Source organism: Nannospalax galili, unplaced genomic scaffold, assembly GCF_000622305.1.
Source record: "Nannospalax galili isolate Female #2095 unplaced genomic scaffold, S.galili_v1.0 scaffold329, whole genome shotgun sequence".
Classification (NCBI taxonomy): Eukaryota; Metazoa; Chordata; class Mammalia; order Rodentia; family Spalacidae; genus Nannospalax; species Nannospalax galili.
In genome coordinates this window covers 40,742-61,816 of record NW_008360321.1, presented here as the reverse complement: position 1 = coordinate 61,816, position 21,075 = coordinate 40,742, and the positions used below count along the sequence as shown (strand labels likewise).

The following is a 21,075-nucleotide window of genomic DNA, read 5'->3' as shown; positions in this document are numbered from 1 at the left end:
ACACAGAAGAAACATTTCCTCCATGCTTCCAAGCAAAGCCCAGGTCAAGCAGTACCTCTTATCTTCACATAGATGGAACTGGTAAAAGAAAGGAGCCAGGGGCTCCTCCTAAGCCCATGTGACCCCTGAAGTACAGATCTTCAAATGGCCTTAAGAGTAAAAATAAATTGGTTTATTTGGGCCAACTGTATGGCCTTAAATACCCAAAACAAAAGTATAACCAAAGATAAAAGTCATCAGTATATTTCTTTAAGAGTTCAAGGGATTACACATCCCAGACATTAGACTTAAGTTCTTATAAGATGTTAATTAGACAATTATTTCTCATTGATGATTTGTTCCTAGTAAGCCAATGCTACTCAGCTGTAAAACTTCAATTCTTGGCTTGTAATACCGTAGTGCCCACCTGCAGCTGAGGGAAACAACTCACTATTGTTCTAAAATGATGACTAAATTTGTTTTTTCTCCCTACGTAGAGGCCATTTAAGAGGGAGCTGATTCTAGCCACTCCAACAGTTATCAAAGTGCCTGACAACAAATCCTGAGTTCATCAATCATCAGTCCAGACTTGGCAGGCAAAAAAAAAAAAAAAAAAAAAATGAGGGGGAACCCATTAGAGGGATGCCTTTGGAAGCCCTTATCAAAAAATTCCAATGGACTTATTTGGACATTTTCTGGTTCCCTGCCTAGAAATTGTAATACTAACTACTCTTACCTTTACTTTTCCTTCACATCTCCCAGGCACCAGTCAAGCACCCTCCTTTTCTCCCTATAGTTAAGAGATATGTAATTTGGGAGTCTTTTGGATAGACCCACTGAAGGGGTACCCCACTTCTGTCACCCTGCATCCCTGTTCAGCATGGAAGAAGCCAGAGTGGTCTGTGTCCCAATTCCCTATTGGCAATTTGGGTAAGCCTCTTCAGAGGGTGCTATGATAAGAACAGGAGATATAAATTGGCTAGGTAGCTAGGGTAAAAAGACCCCAAAGAAAAGTAGCCAGCTTCTTTCTTGACTAAAAGTCAAAATGTCCTTGGGCCTTTTAACAAAATACTCTGTCCCAAGGGCCAAAAACATTAAAAGTATCTGGGCGCTCTTATCCCAAAAAGATTTTGGGACTGCCTCTTCAGAGGGGGGAATGTTACACTATCAATAGCCCCCTGATTATGCTATGTGTTACCCTGATACTTGCTCCCTGTTTCATACAATTTCTTAGCTGACAAATTGCCACCATTGCTAAAATTACTACCAATCAGGTCATGGTCAATTATCAGACCTTGGATTCTCCCATGAATTGGCTCTTAAAGCTTGTGATGACACGTCTCCATTATAAAACAAAACAGAGGGAGATGTTGGGGGACCCTGCTGCTAAGTTTGTAGTCCACCATGTCTGAATAGCTCTAAGGAGCTCGGCGCTGTATGGAGGACTCCCTTTCTCAGTGGGGGCTTCCTGCTCTCTGCCTGACCTTATCTGGAAAGTGCCTCCAAGCACAGTTGCCTGGCCTTGTCTGGAACATGACCTTTGGCATAGTTACCTACAATAAACTTCCTCTAGGTTTTTTCTTTATTACAGTTAGGCATTGCACTAGAGCCAGATGATAGGGTCCTCCTGCCACATTTAAATAAAGCATACCATGAACACCTATCAGGTGAAGCTTTGGCTACCATCTCCACCCTATATTTTTCCCTGACCCCCACTGAATAAATGAGCTGTCTCACTGAAACTGACTCCCAGAAGGTCTTTTCCATTGTACTCACTGGCTGTCCTGACCCCATTCATCACCTCTGATCCTTTTGTTCTTGTGGGTTAGTGGCCAACGGCCCACAAGGGGAGAGAGAGACCCACAGGATCTAGAGTAAATTTGAATCATTATATCCTCTGAAATATTGGTGCTATCTTTTTTTTTTTTTTTTTTTTTTTGAGACAGGGTCTCCCTATAGCCCCAGCTGTCTTGGAACTCTCTATGTGACCAGGCTGGCCTGGATCTCACAGAGATCTGCCTGCCTTTTTCTCCTAAGTGTTGGGGTGAAAGATGAGTGCCACCATGGTGGGTAGAGCTAGTGATATCCTGATATCACTATGCTCTCATCTGCAGAGCTGAAGTATCCAAGGGTTTACTGTATCTATGTCTCCAATTCATTTTGAAATGCTAGACAAAAATACTATGCTTAACTGAAGGAAAGAGGGGTAGGAAAGATGGACACATCTGGCAAAGTCAGCACTGTAGTATGTTGACTTATTCTAGAATGCCCTCAGTTCACTGTGCAGCTCCACCTGGCCTTAAACTCCTGATCTTCCTGCTCCCACCTCATCTATCCTAGGATTACGGGCATGTACCAGCTTTTCAAAATGAATGAAAATTTTTATTTAGAAACTTGGGGAAATATGTAACATTTTAAAATATGCCAGTAATATAGAAATCATGAAGAATAACAAAGAACCCCCCCCATGGTAGTATTAATTAAAGACAGTATTCCATCATGTATCCATCAAATTATATATACATATAGAAATAAGAATGATTGCTTGGCCAAAGAATACACTTTCTACTCAGCACCCCATGGAACTTTCTAAAAAATTGACCACATACTGGGCCACAAAACAAACCAAACCTCAACAAATACAAAAAAATTGAAACAATTCCAAGAATTCTATCAGACCACACTCTCTAAATTTGTATTGCTCTTGAATGAGAAATAGCTTCCACTTACCTTCTCAAAGGCAGGAAAATAACGGTTCCTTGCTTTGTCTTTGAGGTTGGCAAGGCTTGCCTCTTTCTCCGCAGGTGGAAGGTATGGGTAAGAAATAACCATGTCATTCAGATCTGCTACACCTTCTGAATACATATCAATGCTGAAAAACAGACAAACATGCTATCTCAGAGTTTATGCTCAAAAAACTTAAAAGAGTATCAGGTGCCAGCAAAATAATTAACCTTTAATGGTGGCCTATTGAAGCAGTAGAAATTATCTGATCTTGTGTTGGGGACTCCTGCTTTGTAAGGTAGCAGTTTCTCCATGTCCGGATAGCCCACGGGCTCGGATTCAAATGCAGAGACTCCTTTTTCAGCAGAGTGCCTTCCTGCCATCTTCCTGACTCGTCTTTTGAAGTAGCCACCACAGAAACATGACCTCTGGCTCTGGAAATGCCATGTTTTCCTGTGTGATTTTTCAGGCAGTCTGGCAACCTGGCAGGAGCCCACTTCTATATGTATATAAGGGTATTCCACAAAGTACCTATCAGCTAAAGCCTTTTACCACTACCCCCACAGTATAAAATGTCCTGGTTTTCTCTCAATAACTGGAGCTGGATCACCAAGACCTGGAGCCGAGCAGAGTCACTGAATAAAGGCTGTACCACTGAGACTGAGCTGAGTCCTGTGTCTCACTGCCTACGATCCAGTCTCTCCAGGGGGCGGTATCCTTCCGTCATTGACTCACGGAACTCTAGCTTTAGCCGCCCTGCACTTTCCCGTGTGATCCAGCGGCCGGTGGATTTTGCATCTTGAGGAAGTGCATGGGTGAAATTAGGGCGGAACCCGGCCGGGCAAGCCCCGGCAGTGGAGACCCACAGAGACGCGGGGAAGTGGCGGAGAAGCAGGGACCCGCTAGAGAGCCAGCAACACAGACGTGCTGTAGGACCCGCCGCCGCTCCAGGGTGCGCGCAGCGGACCGGTGCCATGCTAGTAACTGGTGCCCCGAGATCCCCGCACACCCCATAATCTTGCTTACAAATTAATGTTTCTTATTTGAATGACTCAGGGCTAGCAAACACTATACCAACATATAACCATGCAGTATTCTCTTCATCCATTCTCTGTTGTTCATTCTCATCTTTTGGATGTTATAAATAACACAGCTACAAACACTTCTTTACAATTAATTATAACTGAGGATGTATTTTCATTTATCTTGTGTATCTACCTAGTAGTTGAACTGCTAGTTCTTGGTTACCTGATGTTTAACTTTTCAAGAAGTAATGAACAGTTATACTGAAGATTTTATTTTTGATTAAGTAGTTTATCACAAGAGGGAGGAGATCGCAACCACAGTCTTGGCAGCTCTGAATCAGTTGAATCAGTCTGGCTTCTTTTAGTCCCCCATGAAATACTTCATGTAACCTTGGTATCTTGGCAGCAGACTCTATGAACACCGTCAATTTGACTTTACATAGAATTAGATGGTGACTTAAGCTCTTGGTTATCTATCTTCTAACTGCTAGAACTTAAGAATCATCTCCTTTGGAGTCTCCTCTTTCCCAACATACAAATGCTTCTCCTTTTCCAATATTATTGGCTAGAGTCTTGCCTCAAAAGACTAAGCAGATGGAACGAATATTCCTTCATCTCCTGAATTCAAAATTCCTTAGCGTTTGCAAACCTCTACCACTGTGCTAATGAAATATCTTGAAACCCCCATCAGCCATAATCTTCCCTCATCTCCACAGGACTCCTCCAAACTCATGTCAGGGTATATACCCCAGACTCAGCCTGCTTCTGGTCATGATTCCCCTTTCAAGGTTTTGCTCACATAATCTTGGACCTAAATCTTTCCTCAAAGTATAGAAACTATACCATACAGGGCTCTCTCCTTCATGTCCTTCCCGTAGAGGTTGTATTTCATGGCAATGTAGTTCATAATGGCTTTGGTCTGTACCAGCTTCATCCCATCAATCTCTACCAAGGGTACTTGCTGGAACATTAGATCTCCATCTTTTAGAAGAAATAGAAAAGAAGAAAAGTAAAATGTCTCTGATCAGACACATTCAAGACAAAAGAATAATAGAATTACATTGGTTTTATAAAGGAAAAACAACTACTTGGTAGCTATTTGATAAAACAGAATTTTAAAGAATTTGCAGGGCTGGAAGACAACTCAATGGTTAAGAGCACTGGCTGCTCTTGCATAGGAACTGGGTTTGGTTCCCAGCATTCACTTGGTGGCTAACAACCATCCAAAATTCCAGTTCCAGGGGATCAGATGCCCTCTTCTGGCCTCCTTCAGCATTGCTTGACACAGGTCCACTTAAATACATTCAGGCAATATACTCATACATATAAGATAAAAATAATATATAAAAATTTTTTCCAAAAGAATTTTGCTTTCTGCATCTTCAGGAACTTCTTTAAGTTTTATCCTATTACTTTATTGATAATTTTTATTTCCTAGCTGGATATACTGTCCCTGGTTTTATATGTACATGTATGTGAGTATGTTTAACTCATCTTCATGTATATTTTAGGAAGAAGTTGAGGGAGGCACAATATAGTAGCCAGATGATGTCATCCACTAAAAATGTTCTCAAAGTCTCGAGTTGTCCATGACATCATGGCCAGTTCACAGACCTGTTTCTATGTAGGGATTCTGTGTGCTTTTCAACTAACATCAAGGACATATACAATGGGTAGGCTTTGTGACACTGACCTACAGGGCTGGCCTTACCCTTTTTCTTCATCCTCACCTCTCTGACTTAGAATTCCAAATAACCTGCACAATCTCTTTGTTAATTCTGTAATAAAGTATTACTGGGCAATCAGTTTGTAAAGCCTATGAGAACTGAGGACAAGTGCTGGACTTTTCTCTGTTCCTGATGTCTGATGAGTGTGCCTGTGTGTACTTGGATGGAGGACACTCCTGGTATCTGATGAGTGTCCCTGTGTGTACTTGGGTGGAGGGACTGTGGGAACCTCAGCTAAGTGCAGCTAAATGCAGAAAGCATGCAAAGTAGGGACAGAACATTCACAGGGCCCTAGGGAGTGGTTTCTCAGCAAATTCTGAGATATTTACTATCCCTGCTCAAGGAGACCTGTGCCTTACAATTACCATCCTTTACTTTCTACCATTCCCAATGAACATTACAATTACACAGATAATGTCTAATGTTTAAGCCTCTAAGAGGAACTGTTTTAGAAACAGATATTTGTTCTTACCATTTCTTAACTTTTGCAAATCCTCTCGAGTTTTCATAAATTTTTCTTCAAACTAGAAAACAGAAATAGAAAGTGAGTTCTTATGAACTAAGTCCATTGCCCCAGTGGCTCTACCTATGTTGATGATTAAGCTATGAGTTACAAGAATGCCATTAGAAGGGAAAGGAAGATCGTTCTTCTAGCTGTGGATTTGTGCTACTCCAGGAAAGCCTATTCCCATGTGAGATCAGAAAGAGTATTGTGTGTCTCTAGCACCAAGAGGTTTTCCATTATTTTTCTATTACTCTTCTACAATCCCAGTATGCCTTCACCTATGCCCAAATTAAAATTCTAGAGATTAAAAAAAATGAGTCTGGAAAGTTTAAAAAAAGGAAGGAGAAAGTACTGTAATAAACTAGTAGAATTCTCAAACTAAAAATATGTAATCATAGACTATAAATCCTCAATTCTATATGTCTGCTTTAATTTTTCAGTATTATTTACTGACAAAATTGTATTACCAAGCTTCAACAATAATGTGGAATTTGTCACTCTGCCTATAATGTGAGTTTGCCATTCACTACCTTTCAAATTCTCCAACCTGTACAAAGTCTTTCAATATAATCATGTTACCTTTTAGAGAAAGCAATGGTAATAAAATGTTTTTAAATAAAAAAAGAATATTGAAATGTTTTGAAAACACACAGTGTAGGGCTGCATGTAAACAAGTAACAAACAATGGTGGTGTTTTCAGTGACTACTTTCATAGCACTCCAGGCACAGCAAAGTCAGGTTTTTGAGGTTGTTAAGCATGCTCCATGGATCAGTTTCTTGATCTATACAATCACCTGAGATCATACTATAGAGACAGTAAGGTGGTATCTCAACAATTTCCCAGACACTCAGTCCCTGAGAGACACAAGGGATTGGTGGGTGGTTATCAGAGGAGGGCCAAGGAGGGATGGGGCTGGAAAATGTAATGTTGATGGTGTGACTGATGGCGATAGATGGGGCCGGAATGACCATCCTTTGTGTACAGAGAGCCAAGAAGGTCTGAGCCCAGGTGTCCAGGCTGTTTGAGCTTAGTCAAGCTGAGAGGCAGGGGAGGAAGCCTGGGTTGTTGGTAACACTTCCTGCTGACCAGAAGGTTGAAAATTTCCAGCCATAAGTCTGGCATCTTGTTGATTATAAAACTAGATTGTTTATTCATTCAAAGAAAACAATTTGTGATGTCTCTATGTGTTTGATTTCTTGTTTCCTCATTAAATTTGAGAAAGGGTGAGATCACACAATTGATGTATTCATGGAGTGGTTGTGAAAAGGGCTGAGGTTCCCACAGTATCCTGCATCCGCTTAGGTAACTTGTTGCTATGAGGATCAAGGGGCTGTAGAAGTTCCTCTAGGGGACATGACCATATGTAGCCCCACCCTCTGATTCCCCAGGGGGACAAGATCTACTGGCAGTTTCCATGACTTCCTTCTCAGAAAACTCTTTACACAGTTGCTGTGTCCTGCTGGTCTGGACTAGTGATTTTCCCAGTAACACTTCCACAGGGAAACACTTCGCTGAATCACAAAGATCTCCATTAGATACTTTGTCAAACACTTGAAAAACTGACATTTTAATCCCTAAAAAACCAGAGATCTTATCCCATCACTAAGAGATATATTGCTTTTTTGCCCTGCAACCTCAGGATCTAGACAAGTACCAGATTGCACTAGAAAATGTAGAAAATATGAACAAATGTGTTTCATGGTTAACAAAAAATTTGTTATCCACCACTCAAGTGGGGTGGATATTTTCTTTTTTGAAATGGATTTTTTGGGTTTATTTTTATTTTACGTGTGTGAATATTTGCCTGCATGTTTGTAAGGACACTGTGTGTGCAGTGCTGTGGAGGCCAGAAGAGGGCATCGGATGACCTGGAACTAGAGTTACAGATGGTTGTTAGCTACCATGTGGGGACTGGAATCAGAACCTGGGTCCTCTGCAAGAGCAGCCAGTGCTCTTAACCCCTGAGCCAGCTCTCCAGCCCCTGCAGCATGTATTTTCCTTGTAATCACCTTCATTTCCTATGAATGTACATTTAATCTTTTTATTACTGAAATTTCTGACATACATAAGAGTAAACAAAAAATTGTAATGTTCCTCCTGTACCCCTCACCTACCTTGAATTTCTTGATCAACCCAAGAGAACAGGTTTTCATCTCTCTGCCCATCCATTCCCTTTCTTTTGTAATAACTTGGAAATTTCATCTGTCATGTACACTCACCCCATGTAACAATGTTTTGGTTGACCACAGACTGCTTATACAAAGCTAGTCCCATAAGATTACAGTAGAATTGCAGAATGACTGTATAGCTACAGAAGAGGCAGGAGGGGAGGAGACTGCAGTGGAGAATTCAGGAAAAATCAGTGAATGATTTATGAAAGACTTCAGACCTCAAGGAATTCCGTAAAAAGTTGAAAACTTTCTCCACATGGACCTCAACATGGAGAAGTTTTCATTCCTGGAGAGGATTGTCACACTCCATTGTCCTCTGTGAACACCAAGCAAACTCATGAGTAGCAGGACATTTCCTCAGATGAGCCTCAGGCTGACCCCTGAGAAGGTTCCAGAAGGAGGAACTGTTCTCATAGGAAACAGCAGACCCATGTGTGTCCCCACCCCTAAGACTTTCTAATGAGAGAAGCTATGGAGGAGGAAGCCAGTAACACTAACGATCCTGCCCCATGTAGGCAGAGGCTAATGTGTGTGTCTGTATCTTATGTTTCAACAAAAGAAATTGCAGGAAAATGATGAAAAAATTACAAATAGGCAAATCTTACAGAATAAAGGCATAAAGGGAATATTTTATTCAGCTGCACAATGTGAGCTTTGTCTTGTTGCCATGACAGAAGAGTCAAAAACTTAAAAAAAAAAAAAAAAACCAACATTTATAAAGTTAACTGTTGCAGTAAGCTAAGGCTAATTTATTATTGAGAAGGAAAACCGTGTTAGTAATGCCTGAGTGTACATCATTTATGAAAAGCCTACTGTGCTGCACAGTATAGATAGCCAGCCTCTGATACTAAAACAAAAATACCTGAGATAATCAACCTAAAAAGAGGAAAAGGTTTGTTCTGGCTCATGATTTCAGAGGTTCAGTCCTTGCTCACTTGGCCCCATGGCTTTTGGACCCGTGGCAAGATAGAACAGGAAGGCAGGAAGCAGCTGGTGGAGCCACTGTCACCACATGGCTGCTGGAAGTAGAGAAAGTCGGTAGAGTCCCAGAATACCTTTTAAGAGCAGGCATCCCAATGGCATAAGTTCTTCCAACCAGGACCAACCTCTTAAAGGTTCCACCACCTCCCAATACAGACACGGGTTGGGGATGAAGCCTTGAATTCATGGCCCTTCAGAAGACATTTCAGAACCAAGCTGTAGCACATAGCAATGCCAAAGTTTTCATATTTACTCACTCCGTACCCTTTGATTCACTCAGAGCAATTTCCAGTCTATTAAGCACAATGCATGGTAAGTGTCTTATGTAAGTGTAATGCTTTTTCTACATTTAGTTACATAAATATTTATGATAATGTTACAATTACCTATAGTATTTAGTATATTAACAGTCTAGACAGATTTGTGGTCTAGAAGCAATATGGTATGCCATATAGCCTGGGCACATATTATATCATATTCCTTATTTTTATATAAGTATACTCTAGGATGTTTATATCACCGAACAAGCTAATGACATATCCTCATTGTTAAGGAGTGCATGACTTTTTCGTCCCTTTTTGTGGGACAAGAGACGGTTATTTGTGACTTTATTAAATTTATCTTTTTATTACTTTTAGGCTAACATATAAAGTGTTTTTTTTTCATTATGACATTTTAATATATATATATATATTATTAAATATCATTAATTCTTTTCTTATTCATCTCCATTTCCCATTGCCTCATCCCCATCTCTACTGCTTCCCTTTCAGCCTTTAATAGTTAAATCCGCTTTACTAAAACATAGAAACTTGACTGGGGAGATTGCCTAGTGGGAAAAGCTACTGTGAAAGAATGAGGACCTGAGTTTGATCCCTAGATTCCATGTCCAAAACCTGGGTGTGGCAGTACACACTTGTAATCCCAGAGCTGGAGAGTCAGAGACAGGTGGATCTTTGAGACTCACTGGCCAACAAACTTAGCCTACTTGGTGAGCTCCAGGCCAGTTAAAGACCTGTCTTTTTTAAAAAAAGGTGGCTGGTGCCTGAGGAACAACAGCCCAAGATTGTCCTATGACCTCACATACACACATAAACTTACACACATACACATCTGCACACAGAGGAATACGTATATATGCATACATGTACTTGCACACACACATAAAATAAATAAGTAAAAACAAAACATATAGGGATTGGAGAGATGGTTCAGCAGTTAAGAGCACTGGCTGCTCTTATAGAGGACCTGGGTTCAATTCCCAGCACCCACATGGTAGGTAATAACTGTCTAACTCCAGTTCCAGGGGAATCCAATACCCTCTTCTGACCTCTGTGGGCATTGTACAACACAGGTGCACTTACATACATGCAGACAATATACTAATACACATAAAATAAAAAGTGCAGCCTCTGTGGAAAACAGCGTGGAGAACTCTTAAAAAACTAAAAATGAACCTACCATATGACCCAGTTATACCACTCTTTGGTATATACCCAAAGGACTCATTCTATTGTAGAGACACTTGTACAACCATGTTTGTTGCTGCTCTTTTCACAATAGCTAAAAGATGGAAGCAACCTAAGTGACTGACAAGCAGTTAACAAAAATGTGGTACATTTACACAATGGAGTTCTATTCAGCAGTAAAGAAAGATGAAATAATGAAATTTACAGGTAAATGGATGGATCTAGAAACAGTTATACTGAGTGAAGTAACACAGACTCAGAAAAAGTAATAAAATTTTTTATAAAAACATCTAACATCTGCTAAAATAATTAGAATATATGATTGTACTAAAAGCATTAAAATAATTTAACATTATCAAATTGTAAAAGTTCATGTCTCTGTTTGATCTAAGTGACATAAGATTTTTTTACTACTTATTTAAATTAAAAGCCAAATGAAGTCCTACTGATCTTGATAAATTACATTTATTTTAATGTTGATGTTCTGCAATGAAAACAATAATTGGTGATGAAGATGTCTGTGAATCACTTAATAATTAGCAATTTTGATTTTAGTCCATTCAAGAAGTCACATCACATAGCTCATGGGAGAAAAGTATTTGATACAATCAATTGCAGGCCCAACTGAAAATGACCCAACTCAAAGCATACCTCTACTCCAGCTGCAGCCAGGAGCCACCGGATGGGCTCCATTCTGCCCCGTCCATCAAAGTAGTGAAGGATTGGCTTCCCTGACATGGTAGCAAGTTCTTGTTTTTTTCTAAATATGAGTGAAAGAATGAATGAGTGAATGAATGAAACACACCATACAATCAAAAATCCGTTTTATGGGGTTTGGATTGACAGTGCAGCTGCACTAAAGAAGTAACCACCTTTTTCATGGCAGCATTGGAGACGTTCCTGGAATATACGCCTTGGTCCAAATTATTGCCCATCAGTAGTGATGCTTAGATTTCACCAAACCAATCTCATTGGTTAAAATGTGACTGCTTTTTAAATCATAATCATACGTCAGAGTGAATGATAAGAATGAATGTATGGGACATAATAGGAAAACAAAGAACTAGCAAACTAAAATTTACTGCAAACCTCTTAATAGTTTAAATTGCAAACCCCATTACAAGTCTTCCCCCCCCCTCCTCCTTCTCCTCTTGGTACCTATTTAACCAAGAGCTTTGCACAAGGTAGGCAAGCTCTGTACCACTAAGGTACACTTCCAACCCTTGAGTCTTTTGATATATCTTTAATATTAACCATAGTTACATGAAATGGTGGATATTATCTCCATCTTCCAGTTAAGGAAAGTACCAGATAATTTTAATGCACTGTTCATAATCACATCAAAGTCAATGATGGGCATGAAGAATCACAATGAGGAATAAAAACGAGGAGGGTCTGTGTAGGTGAAGGCCCTGGAACCTATCAGTGCTTCGAACCCAGAGGACGTCACACACCAAGGCAGCTGTCACTGTTCAACCATTTGATCAAAATCAGAGATTGGGCCTCAAGAATTGCTCTACTCTACCCCCCCATTTTCCTGTATGGACAGAGTATGTTAAGAGTAACTCAATAGGAGTTAAAAAGAGCCAAATTCTTTGAGTATTCAGGATGCTCATTCCCTGCTTCTGTGGAATGCTATCTTCTATCTCTGTTGTTGTGTGTTTTGATGGGAAATTAAGCAAAACAGGTGTTGCTGGATTTGCTTTACAGAAGATAGGACATAGGACACAGGTAAGTGTGTTTCATGTCTGCCACACTCTGGGTATTCCTATGAGTTCATCTTCATTTTATCCAGAAAAGAAATCCCTAATGGGCTATCTACTGTTTTGAATATATGGTTGGAAGCACAGATGTTTCTAGAGTAATTTCCCCAAAATGCAGTGCTGTTCCAGTATTTACTCTTCTACTCAAAACCAAAGTCTAGGCTTCATTTTCCTTGTTATTGTTTTTCAGTCTCTAGGTGGGTTCTGAAGTCCACTATTTTGGAGGTAGGGTCTCTCTAGCCCAAAACTCACTACATAGACCAGGTTGGCCTTGACTTCACAGAGCTCCACTTGGAGTTAAATGTGTGTGTCACCACACCTGGCTGAAATCCACCATTTTTACTGATGAAGTGTAAAGAATAGGAAGTATCCGAGTAGAGGAAAGGTTAAGTGATGTTTGATGTATTTTTTTATTCAGTCTGGGCATGTGCTCTGTACAGATGCGTGCAAGCGTGTGCTCATAGGTCCTTGTAAACAGATATTGGTTGAGTCCTTTAAGGAAGTGTGACAGCTCTTGCTCAATCCCAGGTTGCTTGGAGGTAGAACACAGAAAGGAATCAGAGCGCCAAAAGCAATGTCTCCTGGGATGAATGGGACCAGGAAGCTCAAGAGTATAGACAAACTATCAGGAGTCACTGAAAGCAGAAGCTCAATGCTGGGCCTTGGGGACAAACTGTTAAATTTTTTCCCTACAAACTCAAAGACGTATTATGAAACATTACCTTTCTTCTCACAAAGTTTTTGCTGTTGTTGAATTTGAAACAATATCTTTGTCTTTACCAAAAGATATATTCCCAAATTTGGAAATTATTTGACTTGCACAAGGAAATGTCCTTAATAGCTACCCTTTAAATGTGGAGCTCAGAAGTCCTAAACTTTATAAGGTATAAAATCCATTGGAAACAAACTTAATCAAATCATGGTTGTTATAATTGTAGAATGAGTAAACTGCACCTTCTTACCAGGGGTTTGGAGCGGCATGACTTAGTTGAAGGAAGGAAAGGGAGAGTAAAGTTCACACTGTTGGAAGTGTTTGGTGGTCATTTAGGGACACAGAGACAAAGGATTCAAGTCTGCTCACTAATTCCATTAGCCATTGACAGAGGATCATGTTACAAAGGGAAACACATTTTCACCTTACATAATATTTTATCATAATGCTCTCTGTGGTAGCTTTCTCCAGTTTCCAAATAAGAGCTTTCCAATGTCAGCTCCAGATTAGCAGAATAGTCAACAGAAAATAAGAGCAAGAGAGACTGACTGATCTGAATGGCTCTCAACACAATCCTCCACTCTAGTCAGGTCTGAGTAGCTCTCCTCTCCACAACCACACTGGGAACAGCCCCAGGCATTCACCTATAGATGGGAGAAACAACTTGTCCCCACTCCACCCTCACAACCAAGGAGTATCAGGTACTTGACCTCTGCCTGGTTTCAGGTCAGGGCTCCACTTCCCAGGAGCTCTCCCTGAGTTTTAAACTGCTCTCTGAGGACCTGCTCTCTATTTTCCCAGTCAGAGTCCTCCAGCAAACTACAAGTTGGAAGAGCGAATGAGGGTGCCTCTTGATAAAAGTGTCCTTTGCTCAACCTTGACAACTTAAAAAACTCAGGGTACTGAAGAGTAAAGTAACTATATTTGCTTCACAACTATATTTTCTTGCTGAACATTGTGGTACATGCCTGTAATCCCACTACTCAGGAGGCTGAGACAGGAGGATCAAGAATATGCGGCTAGTGTGGGCTACATACAAGACACTATCTCAAACAACAACAACAAAAAGCAAGCAGGGCTGGAGAGATGGCTCAGTGGTTAAGAACACTGTTTGTTCTTGCAGAAGACCTGGGTTCGAATCCTAGCACCCACATGGCAGCTAACAACTGTCTGTAACTCCAGTTCTAGGGGATCAGACAGTCTTTTCTGTTCTCCTCCGGCATTGCAGGACACAGGTGCACTTACCTACACACAGGCAATACACGCATACACATAAAATAAAAATAAATAAAATATTAGAAAAGCACAAGCAAGCAAACAAAAAATATGAAGAAATGAAAGAGAATGTGTTTGTTTTGAAAAGAACAAAATCTATAACAATTTCAAGAGTAAATTAAAGGAAATTTCTCTGAAGAATCCTAACAACAGGGCCAGAGTGATATATCCTTAAGTGCTAGAAGGAAGCCAGGGTGAGGTGGTGCACACTTTTAATCCCAGCACTTCAGAGGCAGAGGAAGGAGGATCTCAGTGAGTTCAAGGCCTTCCTGGTCTACATAGTGAGTTCCAGGCCACCCGGGGCTACAGGGAGGCCATCTCAAAAAGATTTTTAAAAAGAGCAAGACGGAAGTCTTACAGGTAAGTCCTTTCATTTAGAGATACATGTACTCAGTAGATTGTTAAATTGGAGTCTCCATTTTTCTCTTATGACTAAAGAGATAGTAACATCTACTTCTAAAGGCTATTGAGGAATGCAGTGAACTAAGGTGTATCATATTCATAATCTGGACACCATAAGCATGGTCACAACCACTCCAATTACTGAAAGATTAGTGTGTATGTGGACACATCAGACATCTGTCGGTTACAGTTATAAAATATTAGGCACTGTTTATTGTCTGATTGGTTCTTTCCCTGAAAGGGTTAAAGGTAGTCATACCACAGCCATAGAAACACCTGACAGAGTAGCATGTACCCGGTAGGAACTTTACAATGTGCATTTCTAGAAATTGTAGCCCATGAATCCTGATTTAGGTACTCAAGCAAGTGAGAGCCCTGGGAGAAGGCTAGTCAGCTAAGAGATGAAGAACCCTATCCCTTCTGCACAGGAGGGTACCACCTGCCAGATTTGCATCTCAACCTCAAGGTGCAATAGATTTTGTAACCCTCAGATGTCTTCTGTCTTCCCCTTCAAATTAAGAACACACCTCATTCAAACATTACTCTGCAGCATTTTGTCAGCCTGTTTTTCTACAATTTCTATTTATTCTTTTCCATAGTTTTATTTCCTATGAGTTCTGTTAGACCCTTGCTACTTTAACACCTGGATTTTCAGAGAATCTTACAATCTCTCTTTTATAAGAACTCTCTTTTTCTCCACTGTTAACATTTGTTAGAGGGCATTGTTGACTTTTACGTTCTAAGTCTAATGACCTGTGCATTCTAGCTGTTAGTGCCCTTTCTAAAACAATCCTACATTCTAGTATTGTCTATCCCATCCAGAATTCTGAGTGGTAGCAGCCTGCTGATGCCACTTCCATACAGCTAAGGTTGACATCTTTGGCTCTCACAGCCTGAGGATAGGAAGGTGTACTGGCTACTTTCCTGTTGCTATTACAAACACTGTGATCAAGGCAACTTATAAAAGGAAGAGTTTATTGGGCTGTGGTTCCAGAGGGATAAGAATCCAGCCAGCCAGGCAGGTATGGAGGCAGAGGTGGCCAGAACAGAATTCTGACCACTCCCATCTTCAAGTAGGAACACTCAGAGCAAAACTGGAAATGGACAGGGCTCTGACCCCTCAGAGCCCGCCCCCAGTGACATGCTTCCTCCAGCAAGGCTATACCTTTCAATGATTCCATGATCTTTCCCAAAACAGTGCCAACAACTTACCAAGTGTTCAAATTCTTGGAGCCTATGGGGGAAAGTCTCGTTCAAACCATAACAGGATCAAACATACATGTAAAATGTTATACCTTTAGGTGATAGAAGTCAGGGTTCCCTCTCTGCATCCTACAGTGAACAGGGAAGTGCTTCACAGAAAGGGTTACCCAGTCCAAAAGGAAAGTGTTATATAGCTACTTCCTCTGAATTGAAACCTTCTCTTCTGATGGGAGGATCTGGGCTCATAAGTTTCAGGAAGGACTTCAAATTTAACAGGCCCAGGAAGATCATAAAAGCCTCAAGATTCACAAGGCTACTCCCCAAGGTTATAAAAGCAGTGAACAATACCTGGGGGAAAGGACAGTCTTCAGTGGAGGTGCCTGTAAATTGTGCAGGGAGCTCTAGGATGCAGCTTTTGTGAGTCATTCCCAATGCCTCTGAGTCACCATAGCTTCTGTAAGTGACCTCAGTAACCTCATTGGATCACCAAGCCAGATGTGGGTGAAATTAATTCTTAGTTAGTTGGAGTAAGTAGATACTATTGATGTCTCTCCAGGAAAAGTTACACAACACGTGTCAGTGCTGCAGTTAGAAAACTCTATCCTTGCTATTCTCCTGTTGTGCTATCCCAGAGAGAAGATGCAACTTGCCATCTACCTAATTAGTGGCAAAGACTGGATGAGATACTATTATTTCTAATATGTAGACTAATTTATATAGCAATAAATCTCAATTTTGATATTTTCATAGCCTGCAGAGTTGGAAGATGTAGTTCAATGCTGCTGACTGTAACAGCTTAAGTTTTTCTGAGAGAGCTATACTCAATGAAAGCTGGAATTCTTTAAAAAAAACATTTTATTTATTTATTATTACCTTTTTGTGGATGAATGCATTGCCTGTGTGTATGTATGTGCACACGTGTGGTGCAATGCCCACAGAGATCAGACGAGGGCATCAGATCCCCTGGAACTGGAGTTATAGACAGTTGTTAGTTGCCATGTGGGTGCTGGGGACCGAACATGGGTCCTCTGCAAGAGCAGCCAATGCTTGTGACCACTGAGCCATCTCTCCAGTCCCCAGAATTATTTACTTATACCATGGAAAAGATTTTAGGACACGTCATCATAAAGGAAAGTTGGAGTTCATTAAGAAAAGGTTCCCCCTTCAAGGCTCAGGGACCATGGTAAAAGAAGGGGTAGAAAGAATGTAAGAGCTGAAGATGGGGAGGAGTGCTGTGCAATGCTGCTCTCCAGTAAGACATGGCTGTGACACGAATGATCACAGCAGCTGTGGTTACCTGCACAAGATCAAGCCAGTTAAAATTCCAGCCTGGGGAGACCCTGTGTTCTACACCTAGCTGAAGAGTAGTTATTGGCAGTTGATGGCTGCTGAGGGAGAGTTACTTTTCCTTGTGGGAGATAGTCATTGGTAGGTTGCTCCTGTCCCAATAGATGATCCCACATTCATGTGCCTATGGGGAGCACTAACTGGACTCAAAGAGAGAGGACATGAAGTTGGGAGGGAGATGTGCTGGGGGTGGGGCTGGGAGTAGTTAGAAGGAAGTGAGGGGTGGATAAGACCAAGGTACAGTGTATGGATCTATGAAGTTTTCAACAAATAAAAAATCAAAATAAAATGAAATAGTCACTGTCTAAAGAAAAAGAAAAGGTTTTCATATAAACTTAATCATGAGAAGAGAGAGAGAGAGAGAGAGAGAGAGAGAGAGAGAATCTAAGTCAGCATACCACAGAGCTAACTGCACAGAGCTAACTGCACATCCATATTTACTGCAGCACTATTTATATTAGTCAAGAAATGGAACCAGCCTTGATGTCCATTAACAGATAATGAATAAATAAAATGTGGCATATACACACAAGGAGTTTCACCCAACCATAAAAAGAACAAAATAATGACATTTGGAGGAAAATGAATGGAACAGGAGAGCTTCATATTAAGTGGAAGAAACCGGAGTTAGGACAACTGTTATGTGCTCCCACATATTGAATCTAGGAGTGTGTGTGTGTGTGTGTGTGTGCGTGTGTGTGTGTGTGAGAGAGAGAGAGAGAGAGAGAGTGAGAGAGAGAGAGAGAGAGAGAGAGAGAGAGAGAGAGAAGGAGACTAGGAAAAGGGGAAGGGCCAGGAGAGGATAATGGGGATAAATATGGGGATAAATATGGTCAGAACAAAATTATATACTTGAATGAAAATTTATAAATTCCATTATTTTGTACAATGAATATACACTAATAAATTTTTCTTAAAAAGGAGAGTTCTGTACACTTGTATGTATGGGCTGAGAGAGAGAGAAAGAGAGAGAGAAAAAGAGTGTGTGTTAAGTTTCTTAACAATAGTTTTATGTGTATGATTTTGTTAAGAGTTTGAAATTATATTATCTAAAGTGTTTAAATGTTAAGTAAAATGTTTTGGTAGAGCTGCTCTTGTTTCAATTGTTTCCCCTTAGTAAATGAGATTGTAAGTGGTTTATGAGGTTTTTCTATTTGTCCATAATAAATTGATAAGATTAAAACAGAGATCAAAAAGATCAAACGTGAAGAAGACAGGTTTTTACTCCCAAACACAGTTCATAATCTTGAACCTCGGCCCGCAAAGGGAGGCGTTCCTTTTCTTCCTAGTCTCTTTAATTTCCTTGTTTCTCCTCAGTGTCACAATTCACATTTGCATCTTGGCTTCTTCCACTGAGAAAACAACGTTAGCCTAAGTCCCAAGCTTCTCTCCAGGGTTACAACTCCAGCTGGCCTGAACTGTTACTGCATGTCTTTTCTTCTTATGAAGTTAATTTGTCTTTTACCTTTAAACTTTCATGCTCTGCTATTCCAACTCTTCATTTCTGCATTTCTCTAACCGTGTATCCAACAGAAATGAAATAATTCTTGGACTGTCGGGATCACACCAAGGCTGTATTATGTGAGTACAAAACAGACTTTTTCTTGTGCTAAGGATACTTTTAAAAGCATTTTCTAGGTTCTTAAAGGAGTATGAGAAAATGTAGGAAAAACGATCCAGTCAGAACTTACCTTGTTAAATGCTGTTCCCTCGAAGCTCCACAGCACATAACAGTTTCTGATTTTTATAAGCTATTTGTTAATTTGAATAAACCCTCCCCAGTTAAGGGAAAGTGATCCAATAAGGGAAAAGCTGCTCCCACAGTGTTCAGAGACCAGAAGTCTCCACGAAAGATTAGAAGAAAAGTGCTAAGTCATCCTCACCTTGTGTGGCTGGTTAATATGTTCTTTTCCAAGGCTGCGAGTGGAAAGTTTGAAGGAAACATTTCAGACAGACTTAACTCTTTGTGAATCAATGAGGATGAGGTTTTACAAAAAGCTTACTGTGGGGTTTTCACGACATTCCCTTGTAGGAGAACTTGTAGGGCAGGGAGGGTCATCGGCTTCTCACCAGGGTATCCAGCCGCTCCTGCCAGTCATTTTTATGCAATTTTGCCCTAATTGCATGAGCCTAGAAGTCTGCTTGCTGGCTTTTCCCACTGGCCTGTGCTCAGTCTGCCCAGGACCACCTGCCCAGGGGTGACACCAGCCACAGTGGCCTGCGTCCTCCCATATCACTCAACAATGCCTCACAGAGGTGGTCACAGGCCATTCCAATAGAAGAAATTCCCCAATTGAGGCGCCCTCTTCCCAGGTGTGTCAAGTTGACAACCAAAGCCAGCCAGGACTCCTTCTCAGCATATGGGCCTGTGGACACGCTGTGTGCTCTGATTAGACTCATGTCCCTTCAGCTATGATTGCTTTCTCTTAGTTATGGCATTTGTTGGATTATTTTGGCATTATAAATTTAATATATTTTTCTCATAGGCTTTGAATTCCCAGAGGTTATATTGTAATTTACACTGATCATTTATGTGCTTGAGGCTCTTTGATTTCACACTGTACACTAACAGTAATGACTAGGAAGCTTGGCTTCACATGGTGTTTCCTAAACTGTCAGCACCACAAGGACCAGGAGGGTGAATATCAAGGATGATGACTCCTGAATTATTCACTACTTTATTTATTTATTATCACATGTGTTAAGGTTCAGATAGCCCTGTCCCCTCACCAACAGGATCCCAAGGACTTCTCATGCTCCTGAGAAAAGGGAACCTAGCTGATAAGCACCTTGGTCTTTGAAGTCAAGAGAAGCAGACTTTTCTCCACTGTTTGGCCAACAGAGCAGGCTTCCCCTTTGATCTCTAAAGAGGACAGGTTTTAACAGTCCTGCTATCCCACTCCCCCCACCCCCAACTTTAAAAATATACATCTTCCTGCCTTCTGCAGGAAGAAGAAGCCTCCCTTTTAAAAAGACCCCAGCTCAAGACCTAGGCAGACATTTTCCCTGCCCAGAAGGGAATCTGTCCCATGTGTCCCTTTGCTAATAAACCCTATTTTGATGGAGTTTTAACTGTGCCTCGGTGCCTCATCATCCATTCGCTCGTTCTCCACCAACTTTTTACCTATCAGATGGTGCCAAAACAAACCCGGTTCTTACTTCAAGGGACCCGCCTGGACTTCTCCAATGCCACTAACTCAGCTCGCAGGTACACTTCTTTTCTCTCTCCTCCTCTCCCCAGCCCTCTGCTTTGGTCTCACCTCTTTCTGGCTCTCCTCACTGGGAACACTCTGCCTTGCCTACTTCTTTTGATCTCCTTTCCCATTGATTTTCACCACTCCCAGACAGCACTGTTGACGGACCTGCTTCATCCTTTCCCTGTCTCGGTTCCCCCACAGCCTCTCACCACCAGCATCTCCCCACCCCCGCCCCCGCCTTTGCCATGGGCCTCCAAGCTCTACTGTCTTCCATCCTTTCTCCTGTCTTTATTCTCTTCCACTGCCTTTCTTCCTCACTTTACTCGGGATGATTTCTGGTACCGTTCAATCCAACACATACAAATGCTCTGGACCCTTCTCCTCTCCCTCCCCTCCCATACTAAAGCTTTCTGCTCCCTGCTGTGTGCCTGCCTGCCAGCCTGCCACATGTCTGACCTCCCATGCATGCTTTAAACCTGCATGACCCCAAGACTTTTTTTTTCCTTCCTGCTATTCACCCCCTCCAGGCAGCTGCCAAGATTGCCAGCTCCCCTGCCCTGGGAATATTTTTCTTTAACATTCTAATGAAATGAG

At 41.2% G+C, this 21,075-nt stretch overlaps 1 protein-coding gene across 1 annotated transcript in view; it reads right to left on the bottom strand.

The window, feature by feature from the left end:
• The window catches only part of LOC103727361 (glutathione S-transferase alpha-3), a 25,916-nt gene extending 6,846 nt beyond the window's left edge, over positions 1–19,070 (bottom strand). Inside the window, exons 1-5 of the mRNA XM_008825202.3 lie at positions 18,976–19,070; positions 11,234–11,342; positions 5,928–5,979; positions 4,577–4,709; positions 2,710–2,851 (exon numbers count right to left, since the gene is read on the bottom strand). Of these exons, the coding sequence (XP_008823424.1) occupies positions 2,710–2,851; positions 4,577–4,709; positions 5,928–5,979; positions 11,234–11,342; positions 18,976–19,013 (474 nt within the window). The 5' untranslated portion in view covers positions 19,014–19,070. The remainder of the gene's footprint in view (positions 1–2,709; positions 2,852–4,576; positions 4,710–5,927; positions 5,980–11,233; positions 11,343–18,975) is intronic.
• Between the last annotated feature and the right edge of the window lie 2,005 nt (positions 19,071–21,075).